Source organism: Gymnodraco acuticeps, unplaced genomic scaffold (assembly GCF_902827175.1).
Source record: "Gymnodraco acuticeps unplaced genomic scaffold, fGymAcu1.1, whole genome shotgun sequence".
NCBI classification, from domain to species: Eukaryota; Metazoa; Chordata; class Actinopteri; order Perciformes; family Bathydraconidae; genus Gymnodraco; species Gymnodraco acuticeps.
Genome location: NW_022990697.1, coordinates 397,394 through 409,646, shown reverse-complemented (window position 1 = coordinate 409,646; position 12,253 = coordinate 397,394). Strand labels below are relative to the sequence as shown.

General features: G+C 42.1%; 1 protein-coding gene across 1 annotated transcript; it reads right to left on the bottom strand.

Annotated features, from left to right (window-relative positions):
• Positions 1-117: 117 nt before the first annotated feature.
• nrbp1 (nuclear receptor binding protein 1) lies at positions 118-11,121 on the bottom strand. Its single transcript, XM_034230644.1, is given in 23 exon segments — positions 118-1,653; positions 1,655-1,690; positions 1,692-1,712; positions 1,815-1,870; positions 1,982-2,030; positions 2,032-2,046; positions 2,163-2,216; positions 2,471-2,506; positions 2,508-2,607; positions 4,066-4,116; positions 4,306-4,396; positions 5,338-5,480; positions 5,575-5,663; positions 6,870-6,928; positions 7,380-7,468; positions 7,641-7,730; positions 7,910-7,950; positions 8,084-8,109; positions 8,112-8,172; positions 8,269-8,370; positions 9,830-9,952; positions 10,585-10,834; positions 11,088-11,121. Coding segments are annotated over 22 exon segments (1,590 nt in total). The 5' UTR covers positions 10,804-10,834; positions 11,088-11,121; the 3' UTR covers positions 118-1,614.
• Between the last annotated feature and the right edge of the window lie 1,132 nt (positions 11,122-12,253).

Genomic DNA, 12,253 nt, shown 5'->3' with positions numbered 1-12,253 from the left:
TCTGCAAGAGGAAACACATTTAAAAACACGCAGTTGAGTATAATGTCTTAAAGGGCATTTCCTGCATCAGAAAGATGTCCTTTGTCTTATAAGTTGACACCAAACAAAGACCTGAAGTGCTGATAGTGTAAATATTTATTTCAGGAAGTGAAAAAAAGGGGTAAATGCATTGCAGAAACAGCACAGTGTCCAGCATAAAGTGTACAAGATGGTTACTAACATGCCAGGCAGCTCCACACCAGTATCTCTACAGACCGTCAGAAGGCAGTCACAGCGAAGAGTAGACCGGATCATTGCCGACACTTCAATCATTATCTAAGTGCTTCCTACTGCGAAGAGGCCACGTGACATTTCCAACAGGATATAAAAGTGTCCAGCAGTGCAAAGAGATCCCCGAACAGTTAACATTTAAGGGGCCGAGAAGTGAACATCTCCATAGCATAGCTCTGCTGTCCAACAGAACAACGAAGCCCATGAAGAGAACTGAAGATTCAGGAGAAATCTAAATGTTGACAGGCCTGAAACTGACCAAACTCCTTTATTATGTCTCAAAGACAATTGAACCCAATGCATCAGTTACTTTTTAGACGTAGAAACAGCAGACATGCATTCCTCAAACATCCTTTAGACCATTTGCTTTAATGTGAAATATCTTCACATGAATTCTCCTGTGTAAATGTCCCCTAAAAACACATTTATATGACTTGAAATCGATCTTTAAGTCTGAAATGAGCTACTTGGAAAACTGAAGCTACAGTAGACATTGGACCACAGTCAGGTGACAACCCCCCCCATACACTTTTCTTTTTTTTCAATAGAAAATAATAGCGCGATTCAAAGGATGAGAGAAACGTAAAGCTTACATTCAAACCACCACCGGCCTTAGTGCTGGAAGTGAATTACAGTACACACTCAAGACAAAATAAACAAATAAATAGACTTCTTTTTCAGATCGTAGCTGTAGCTCTTCAGATTGGGTTGCGGCTGCACATTTAATTAATTTGTCCTATAATCAAATGTTTTTCAAATGAAAAGTGACGTAGCATCTGTTGCATTACGAGCTCAATGCATTCGAGTCTTCAGAAACCGATAACGGGTGGGACGCCGCCTCACTCGCTGCTCAAAGTTTAAAGAGACCAGACTTAACCATACACCATAATACACACACTTACACACTTCAGTATGCCGGGACAGAGAATTTGCTTTGTACAGACAACTATTTAACAGTTTAAGTACAAATCTTTAAAATACAATTTAATACTGACTCAAGGAAAATACTGCAGTAATCCAGTTTTATGTTGCTTACCTCCTTCGCTACTTGAGAACCGAAAGAGATAAGCCAAAAAGTGAAAACATTTGTATTTTCCTTAAAGTTGCGACTAGAATTCCCGCTGTCAGAAGAGAAGCAGATGGGCTGTTTGCTGTGGGAGGAGAGAAAAACAAGATAGAAAGCGACAACCACTCAGTGGCAGCTTTTCCCCCCCAGGAGACCCGACAGCAGACCTGCAGCCGGAGCAAGGCGTCCTCCGGTCCTCGCTAAGCTTCTGCAACTCAGAGGCGGAGCCAAAAGCTAGTCCTGTTGACGAGGAGGCTGAGAGAGCGGGGAGTCCACCGCTACGAGGACACCGTCACCGGGTTGAGGGATCCGTTCCTAGCTGTAGAACTTGGAGAAGGCTTCTTCGAGAACTGAAGGCAAGTCGTGGCTGATCGCCCTGAAACAGAGGCAGCGGGGGGGGGACAACAACATGTCAGAGGCTGCTGGGGTTATTATAGCAGAAGTGTTCAGTCTGAGGGTCGTCATGGAGGCCTCTCACCTCGCTGATGAATCCGAGCTGAACCAGCTCCCCCGACAGATCATTCACGTTCTCATCTGAACAGATAGGCAGAATGGTTTTTGTAACGACTGCATGATGCCAGTACCGTCAACTATCACATGATAGAACTCGGCCCTAATGAACGAAGCAATAACAAAGAAACTCACTTGGTAACAAATCACAGCTCAGGTGCCTGTTCAGTTTATCCTCCAGTTTTCAACAGCAAGGTCAGCTGCAAAGAGAATCAAAGAATCATTACAAAAGACATATCAAAACATAAAACACTTTCATATATGACAAAATACTAAGAAGCAGAGACAGTTATCATTTATCCACAATTAAACTCACATGGTGCTTGTTGCCCTCGTCAACAGGCTCAATATTGCACTGCATCTGGAGGACCTGTGAAGGAGAACAGTTGAATACAGGAAGTGCAGACTATGAAGTTATTATGAAAAAGTATACATGGAAATTAAGAATGAAATGCAAATTTAAAAAAACGATTCCACACTATGAGAAGCTTTTTGTTATTTCTCTAGTAATCAGCAATATGATTCGAGCAGAAATCTGACACATTGCTTACATCAAATAACAGTAATTTACTAGTTATTTCCCTTTAGGTCACAGTAGGATTTTGTAAATATGACAGATCTTACCTTCCTGGTCTCCAGCTCAGCGGGTTCAGGGGTCGGGGGTTTTCACAGAGGGGGGAACGATGGGCGACTTCACCGTCTCCTGCTGAGGCTGATGAGGACTCGGTACCCCAAACGCCGTCAGAGGATAGATCCCATTCCTGTTGCAACGAGGAAAATAAGAGACAACCTTAGGACGACTGAAAACTAGTTCATGCTGTCCAGCTGCAGGATATAAGTAAAGGCTTTGCTATCCATGGATATATGTGTATATCCAACTACAAAAGGTCCTATTTCTGGCCTAAAGCTGTTCAGCAGAACGAATCAGCTTTATTTATATCACCTATCATGCAGAGAATTGAGCACAATGACCTTTACAGAGAGCAATACACTTGTGAAGCTGACAATTGAGCGGCCCAGTCCAAGCAAGGAGGCAGAGGCAGCACGTCCCAAATATAACCCGGTGTGGGCATTTATTACAGCATGAACACAATACACACAGCCTCAATCCTGCTGCTGCTGTTCACGTGGGCACAGCCTGCAGCCACCAGGATCTCACACACACTCTCTCCCCAAACAGCTAAACCCAGAGCCTAAATGCCCAACCCAATCAACCCAACAGGACACAGGTGAGGGGGAGGAGACACCACAGAGCACCAGGTGCACACAACCAATGGCAACAGACATGGGGAAAGGGGAACACATTTCAAAATAAAATACAATAAACACTACATCAATAAATAATATAAATGTATAAACATGTGCACATATGCAAGGCCCGAAGCCATTCAGTGACAAAGTTACCTTCGTCACAACACTATTAACACAAAGAGGAAGGGACAAATGATCTACTATCTACAAATTGGAGAAGAATTTTAAAAGATTGAAACAGAAAGCTAATAACTTTAGGTTTGTATATGAAGCTCAGCGTAAGTTCAACAGGAAGACCTTCTTTACTCATTCATTTACTATGTCTATGTTATACTCTCTCTCCTCTCAATAAGTGATCGGAGGCGTCACTCCCCAGCTCAACCAATCACTTCGCTCTATTCCCACAAGCCTATCATAGCGCTCCACTAAACCTTTTAAATCTGCTCTCCCCTCTGACAGCTGTCATTTCAGGTGACTCAACGCAACCCTCCCTCACCCCCTTTTCACCTCCTGTCCCTCTGAATCCGGGGTCGAGCTAAGCCACTCCCCTTCAGACCGAACCCAACTATCCATTCACCACCGCCAGTGTCTAGACCCCAGGGGGGGGGTTTCGTCGGATCGGTTCTCCCTTCCCGAATGATACTCCTGCACAACGAGGCCTAATCGCCAAAACTCCATTACATTCATTTGTCTATTCCTGGCAATAAATATGTATTCTTTCATCAAAACCGTCTCTCCTGATTGAAATGCTGTTAGATCAGCAAAGATGATTTCTAAAGACAGTGTTCCATAATGTTTTTAGGCTAAAATGGTTCAAAGTAGAATCTCCTGAGGTGTTTCAGCGTCCTAAAAGATGAGCTTAGTGTTCAAGGAGAATCATATAACAAACAGGAGTCTGTGCCAGTAAAAAGAAGCAAGGCCATTAGTGCCTTAAAGGCCCTGACTCTGCAGAAAAGCTTTGTTCCTACCTTACATCCTCCAGGAACTTGTCCAGCTCAAGAGCAGGGAACTGAGAGAGCCTGAAGCAGAAGACACAATGTTACTCAGCAAATCAAGACAAGAAATATACACGTGTAGATATAAATAATCTATTGATTTCAGTGTGATAATATGAAGACAGCAACAACACAGGAACCCTTCTAAAGACTTCCTTCTCTCCCAAAGTTTATCTCTGTACGTCCGCACTATGTGGTTCCACTCAGACTCACTTCATCTGAACTCCATCTTTGACTTCAACAATCACCAGGTTGGGGTCCATGTTCTTTGTCATCTCTTCTAAAGCATTTTCTGGAATCATATCTGCAGGCAAACAGAGAAGAGAGCGATCAGAAGAAGCATTCACCCAAGGTATTTTTATCACGGTGGTTTTCTGTGCTGTGTTTAAGTCCTAACAAAGTCAAACAAAACAAATATCAAGTCACCATTGTTTGGAAAACAAATGACCTTTATAAGAAAACAGATCATCTTCAATTCTTATTTGTAAACTCTGTATTTGGTTTGAACAAAATGCCAATAGCTGTATATTAAAGATATGAATTGCCAGTAATCAATCAGATGATACATGTTGTGCGTGTGTGTTTGGTGTGTGTGTGTGTTTGGTGTGTGTGAGTGGTATGTGTGTGTTTGGTGTGTGTGTGTGTGTTGGTGTGTGTGCATGTGTGTGTGCATGTGTGTGAGTGGTATGTGTGTGTTTGGTGTGTGTGTGTGTGTTTGGTGTGTGTGTGTGTTTGGTGTGTGTGTGTGTTTGGTGTGTGTTCATGTGTGTAAGTGGTATGTGTGTGTTTGTGTGTGTGTGTGGTGTGTGTTGGTATGTGTGTTGGTTTGTGTGTGTGTGTATGTGTGTGTTTTGTGTGTGTGTTTGTGTGTGTTTTGGTGTTTGTGTGTGTGTTTGGTGTGTGTGCATGTGTGTGTGTGTGTGTGAGTGGTATGTGTGTGTTTGGTGTGTGTGTGTTTTGGTGTGGGTGCGTGTGTGTGAGTGGTATGTGTGTGTTTGGTGTGTTTGTGTGTGTTTGGTGTGGTATGTGTGTTGTTTGTGTTGTGTTGTGTGTGTGTCAATGTGTGTGTGCGTGTGTGTGTGTGTGTGTGTGTGAGTGGTATGTGTGTGTTTGGTGTGTGTGTGCATTTGTGTGTGTGTGTGAGTTTGGTGTGTGTGTGTGCGTGTGTGTGGTGTGTGCTTGGTGTGTGTGTGTGTGTGTGCATGTGTGTCCATGTGTGTGTGTGTGTGTGTGTGTGAGACTCACGTTGTTGGCTGACGATACAGTGAGCCGCCAGCAGCTTCAGTAATGGCACCTCGAACAGGGCCTGGTGAAACAGCAGCTCCTTAGCGGTGGGCCGCTTACTGGGGTCCACCTCCAGACACTTCTGGATAAATTCCTGGGAAATCACCGGGGGAAAATATCTTAAAGTTATAGATTTATAATCCAGACAGCCATACAGGCTCTTGATACTTGTGTATCGCTCACGCACCCGCTGCAAAAGGGTCCTCTAGCATCTGAATGGCATTGTTTATGGCTTCTTGGGACACATAAGACGAATCTCCGTTACTCTGGATTTCCAACACAGCCATCTGAAGGAGTGACCGGACAGAGAAGGGTGGTGATTTGGGAAGTGATTCATAAATAAAAACAAGTTAACAGCAGCCAATGGTCTGAGAGTGTCTTTTAAAAGGTCTGAAGGGTTAAAACAGCATTTCCAACTAATTCAGAGTCGTCGATTCGTTGGTGACGTCATCACGTGTGTTTTACCGCGCCGTTAAGTTCCAACGTTATCGGTGTTTTATCGGTACTGGAGACTTTAAAAAAGATATGTATTATTGCTACATAAGCATTATATCGCAGTCTTAGTGTCGCCAACTCGTTTCTAACATGCAAAAAGACAAACAAAAAGCGTCTATGATGTATTTTCGATCTTTCCAATCCAGACGAGAGATCTCTCAGTTTACACACGCGGCTGCTCCATGCAGCAACACACACACGGCGGGGATGGCGGAGAGAACTAAGCGCTCCAAGGTGTGGTTAAATGTCTCGATGTGGAAAATGCTCGTTGCCAAAAGTGCAATAAGAGTTCAGCATGTAAGGGCGGCAACACGAGCAATTTGTCTAAACATTTAGCAAAAGTGCTCCACATGCAGACGGAGGAATGCACCGGGTGTCTTTCTAGTAGCTCTGTAGCCCCATCCACGAGTAACGTTTCCACGTCAGGTGTTATGTATGCTAGCAGCAACACACGGAGTTAACCACATGATACAAACATGGGTTAATGATTAGAGGAAACTGAGTTATTTATTTTGTTAAAGTTTCTGCTATTCTGTTTACAGTTCTGTCATCAGATTATTTAATACGATTTGTTTCTTTTGATGTGAAATATTATTTATTTAATTTAAATAAAAAGCTATGTTAATTTTGTTCGCAATTTGTTAAGTTAATTTAATAATATATGTATTTTTGAATCAAGTATTCATCTTTATTGTCTTCATTGTTAGTTTCCACATGCCTAAAACAACCTCAAGCTAAATCTAAAAGTTGATTGCTAAATAAGAGCGTTTGAGAAATTGTGCAAGGCATAATAGTCCGAATAGTCGATTAATCGATTATCAAATGAGTCGTTTGTTGCAGCCCTAATCCTGATTTCTATTTCCGTAACTAAAGCAAAAGGCAAACTTAGCATGTCGAAAGCTGGGGTGACATTTTTGTTAAGAATAAATGGTTACATACGACAGCAGAGCATTTTCCATAAACAAAGAATGAGCCACCAACAGCTGGTTTCTTCTCACCTCTAAGGCGCACATCCCAAAGGAATAGATATCCACGGCTGTGGTGACATTGGCAACAGCTGGAAGCAGAAAACCAAACTGATCAAAATCACTCTCTGATATCTTTAAAAAGACCATTTTGAAGAAGAGTTTCTTAAAATAATAAATATCATTTTAATAATATGTGTTTTTTAGTTCAACCATTTCACAGATCCTCAGAAACGGACATATCTTTGTGAGGAGAAAAGTCAATGTGCCACATGAGCTACAAATGAAGTTACAGGTTGTCGTACACTAAGAAGAAACAGTTCTGTAATGAATGATCAAATATGTGAAAAAGGGACAAGTAGTAGGTTTTTGCACTGTATTGTATATTCATTACTAATCACCTGTTGATGTTATGAATGGTCTGTACTGCTTAAGCACAGAGATGGGAGAGATGTGCAACACATTTCCCACGCCTGGCTGCAAACCACGGTGTAACCAGACACTCTGAACAGAACTCTTTCATGAGAAACGTCTGGATCTTACCTCCATACTCCGGAGCAAAGAAGTGAAGGCTCTTCTGCTCTTCCCGACAGGTTTTCACGTGGTTGTTGATGGTGTCTGGAGCAACTGAAACGGTGGGGAAAAGCCTTAATAACAAGACAGCTAATACAAGGTACTGGTAGTAATAATAATAATAATAATAGTGAGGGCATCTGTAGTAAAACAAACGAAGAATTGGCAAGAGGGGCGTAACCCTGGCTTTACACTGTGCTGATCTTAGAGATTTAAACGACCTCTACCTGACCGATCTTGATGAGGCCGTTGTGCTGGATGAAGATGGTGTCACAGGTCAGGTTGCCGTGGATGATGGGAGGTTCACAGGAGTGCAGGTAGCTGGAGACGAGCCAACGAGTGTTAAGTCAACAAAACAACTGCTACCACAAGAAAGAACATCGCCATTGCCAAGGCAAAAAACGATATATGCGCATTTGGACAACAGCCAATGCACCATATTACAATTTATTCTTTACAACTACGTAGCTCAGAGAAAATAACGTTTCTGTTCTTCTTACCTGAGGGCAGACAGTATCTGTGTGCACCAGCGCTTCCAGGCCTGACAGACAGGAAATAGATCAAAGAACATTTAAGATAATGAAAAATGTGTAAACTGTTTGTGACTTGTCCGCATCGTTTCCCAGTAACATCATTTACAAATGTATGGGGGAGTCACAGCAACGCTTTCAAACCTTCTCATTCATGGTCTTGTGGTTTTCTTCGTCTTTTTCAAAAACTGCTTGAGACTTCCAGAGGACATGTACTCAGTGATGAAAATGACCTGCAGGCAAGTCAAAGGAATGAAAGCAGATCAACGTTAAACCCATAACACTCATTTCATATGATTTAAGAAAACTCATTTCAGATGATAACCCACCCTCGCTCTGTTCTCTTTGACGTCCGCCCAGTACTTGTGAAACTTCACAATGTTCAGATGCTCCAGCTGGATCAAATTGTCAAAAACTGCTTTGACTTTTTCCTAAAAACAAAACAGAAAACATGTCATTAGAATTTGAGTTTATACATGTCACATTTCCACAGTAACATTTAACATCTATCTTGTCAAATGTAATGTTTCAAAAAATGCCACATGAGCTCATCATGTCTTAAAATAGAGTCATTATAATGTCCTTGCCTTCTCTCTAGCAGCAGGTTGGACTAGTGGTCAAACAGACTGTCTTGTAAGGGTCAAGGTCAAAATAAATGTTGACAGCTGTGAACGAGCGTCCATTAAAAGCAGCTCTGGGTCTTGCTCTTTACTTCAGAGAAGTCCATCAGCTGTTTCATTTCTATAAAAGGGTTTATTAAAAGCTCAACAACACTGAGGGCACCATTCTCTTCCAGTCATATGCATAATGAAACACAAAAGCTGCATGTTGAAAACAGTCTTGCAACAACTTCTGTGTTTTTAATCAAAAAGCAACAACAGACTAGATCGGATGCCATTAATGGGGCGAAGCCTGCGAGCTAGTTCAGTAAACTCGAGCACCAATGATACATTAACACGTGACGCACCTCGTCCCTACAACCAACCAAACACATTCTCCTAAACATGCCGCTCTATTTAAGCTGCCAGGTCTTCCTGCCTCTGCCTCGCTAATGCCGCTGCTGCTGTGTTCACTTGCTATTGCTACGTTCATGTTGCTGCTACTCGCCTGCCCCACCACCCCCCCACATTCCACCTGTAGGCTCGGGGGTAGTTTTCTAATCATCACTCAATGTTCTTATCCAAATCGCACACGTTCCACGTTGTCCTGTAGCAGGCACCGCCGATGTCGGGGAAACAATCTTCAATTCCCCCGATAAGAATCCCACCAGACTCCTTTGCCCCTCCAACAGAGAGATGTCCTTGTCCTTTTTCCTTTTGTCATTTCAAGCGATAAAAACTCTCGATCTTCTCTCGAATTATTAATATTTTTGGACGCCCTCGGCTCGAATGACGGCAAGACGCCCCCCTGGCGGAAACGCTGGGCCCGAGCCTAGATGCCAAACTCAAACTATGTGCTGCTTAGAATAAACATATTAAGAAACACGTGAGTTGTCCGACTGAACTCAACCAAGATAAGGGTGGGTTAACAGAAACCACTTCAGACTATTGCAAAACCACCAATACAAATAAATAGATGTCAAAGAGTTTACGCAAAGAAGAACAATGTTTCTGCCTCTACTCAGCTTACAGTGTGTGTGTTGCTATGGTGCTGGCAGCAACAAGTCTGACCACTTGCCAAAGAATCTTAAAGCCATACGGGGGAAAATGAACATCAGTAAGCCGCTATATTGTTTTGAGATCACAGTGGGAAATGTAACCTCACACAAAGAAAGCACAATCATCCTAACCTTATCAAAACACTGGACTCCCCTGTCTTCTAGTTGACACAACATTGTGGACATAACTGCTTCAGACACGACTGAATACGTCCTCACAGCGCTGCACCCACCTCCTGTAGCTTGAAAATCTTCCTTTCTGAGAACATGACCTCATTCCACACCACCTCCACTCCTTCCTCAGTGTCCATGGCCAAGTAAGCATTGTCGATCCCAGGGACGTTACGCTGATTCACCTAAAAGAGGAAAACAAAATAATGCATCAGGCTCACAGGTTTTATTTTGAAAGCTAACATGTATAGGTTCAAGCTATGCTTACAGTCAGCAAAGACAGCAGTCTAAAGTGTGAAGCCGTTTTCATTGCTTTCACACAAAATGCACTCAATGACCACCAAAATCCATGCACTCCGTTCCCATCTATACTTCTCCATCTGTTGGTAATGCATATCGTATGAAGACTTTTGAAGGGGGGGGGCTTCAGTATTGACCAGTGCTTGTTAGCAATTGAGTGTAAATGTACTTTATACCTTAGTAAAATGTAAACACGAGCCCTACGCATACATGTTTGCATGTATATAGACTCCTGCATTTACTTCCTCACTTACAACATTCTCTGCAACATTTAGCTTATTGTATTTATAATGTGTATATAGTTTACTCCATCTGCATTACTTGCACATTGGTCTTGCACCATTTTAATGTACTCTGTTTCTTCTTGCACTGTGTTATTGTTTTTAGTTTTATGTCTTATATTCATGTTGCATTGTTGGAGGAGGATGGATATCTACACTGTAGCTACTGTGCATGAAAATAAAGCCTTTGAATATTTAGTAACGGTAAATGAGCCCTCTTCAGATTCATCCCATACCTCTTCTCTGCGTTTCTGCCAGCGTCCACAGGGGCTTTCCTCTAAAATCTCCGACTCATCCTCGCTCTCCTCTTCCTCGTCCTCGGTGGCAGCAGCGGCTGGAGGATGGGAGACCATGGACATCGGTGGAGACACGGTCTGACCTGCGGGAGCAGCTGACTCGGTCTTCACTTCCTGGGCTGCAGAGTCGGAGGCCTGCTTGTTATCTCCCTCTGACATCTTCTTGGTTGTTGTCAGGCCCAACAGCCAGCTGTAACACAACAAGATACACCCAAACACAACATCAGCATCATATTTAATACACACACTGACAGCTGATGAAGTAAAAAAACACACCAAGTGGCAATTACATCGCAGTGCAAAGCTAGCTTGAGGGCAATGGTGTTCACTTGGTGGGTGTAGCTGTAGCAGAGCAACAACCTTTGCAACATACGCTTAATTAGCACTCTACAGTAAATGGCATTATGAATTCCATCACAATTATAAGTAGAAGCAACACATACGTTTTAAAGACGGGAAATATACCGGTGCCAGCTCCAGTTTAGCAGACTTCCTCCGGCGCAGACCAATCCCAGCTTGTTGTTTTGTTAGCTTTGTTAGCAGAGCTAGCTTTGCGATGATGCTAGCTCCTTGTGTAACTAACTGTACACTGACAACATGTAACAACGTTCACTACCGGCGCTTTATTCACTTATATTAATATCTCTCAATGTGTCAATTGGTCGCCAGCTAGCTAGCTTTAGCAGCCCCTGACTGCTCCTCAAGACTCCGGCTAATGTGCGCTCTCAAAATTAGCCACGGCTAATGTCATTAAAACTACACAATTTTACCACAGCGCCTAACCTAGACACGTCCACTGATTAATAACATGACTACAGTTAACACACACCCGACAGGGGAAACAAAGGGAGGTTCAATCTATCATTAACTCTATATCCTCGGACAATCACGACTAACTGACTTAAGGTTAGCTTAGCAGTAAGCCAAATATGATGGCGACAACTTCCAGATGCAAACTGCACTACGAGCTCGGTCACAGTGAGGTTGCCAGATAGGGATAGACCCATCCTCCTTCTGATGTGTTAATTTATTTATATTAATATTAATAATCATAGCAACAGCATGCAATACTTTGTTGCTGGGCTTGATGTATGGCAAGCCGATTTAGCTTTTATTCATTTCTGGAGGATATCAACAAATCTATTCTTACCAGCAATAATGTTTATTTCTGATATCAAAAATAGAATTTGAACTAGTTAGAATGCAAATTCTTTATATCAGAAATTCAATTGTAACTTGTTGTAATGTGTATTCTTGATATCAAAAATGCGATTTTAACTAGTGAGATTTGCATCGTTTTTCTCATTCATTTCAATGGGAGTTGGAATATGAACTAGTTCAAATGCCAATTTCTGATATCAGTAATTCAATTGTTGATATCATAACAATTATAACTAGTTACAATTGAATTCCTGATATCAAAAAAGGATTTGGAACTAGTTGAAATTGTATTTCTGATATCAAAAATTGGCATTTCGACGAGTTGAAATTGAATTATTGATATCATAAATTGGTATTGTTAGTTCAAATGTAATTGTAACTAGTAACAATTGAATTACTGTAATCAGAAACTAGTTCAAATTCCAACTCCCATTGAAATGAATGAGAA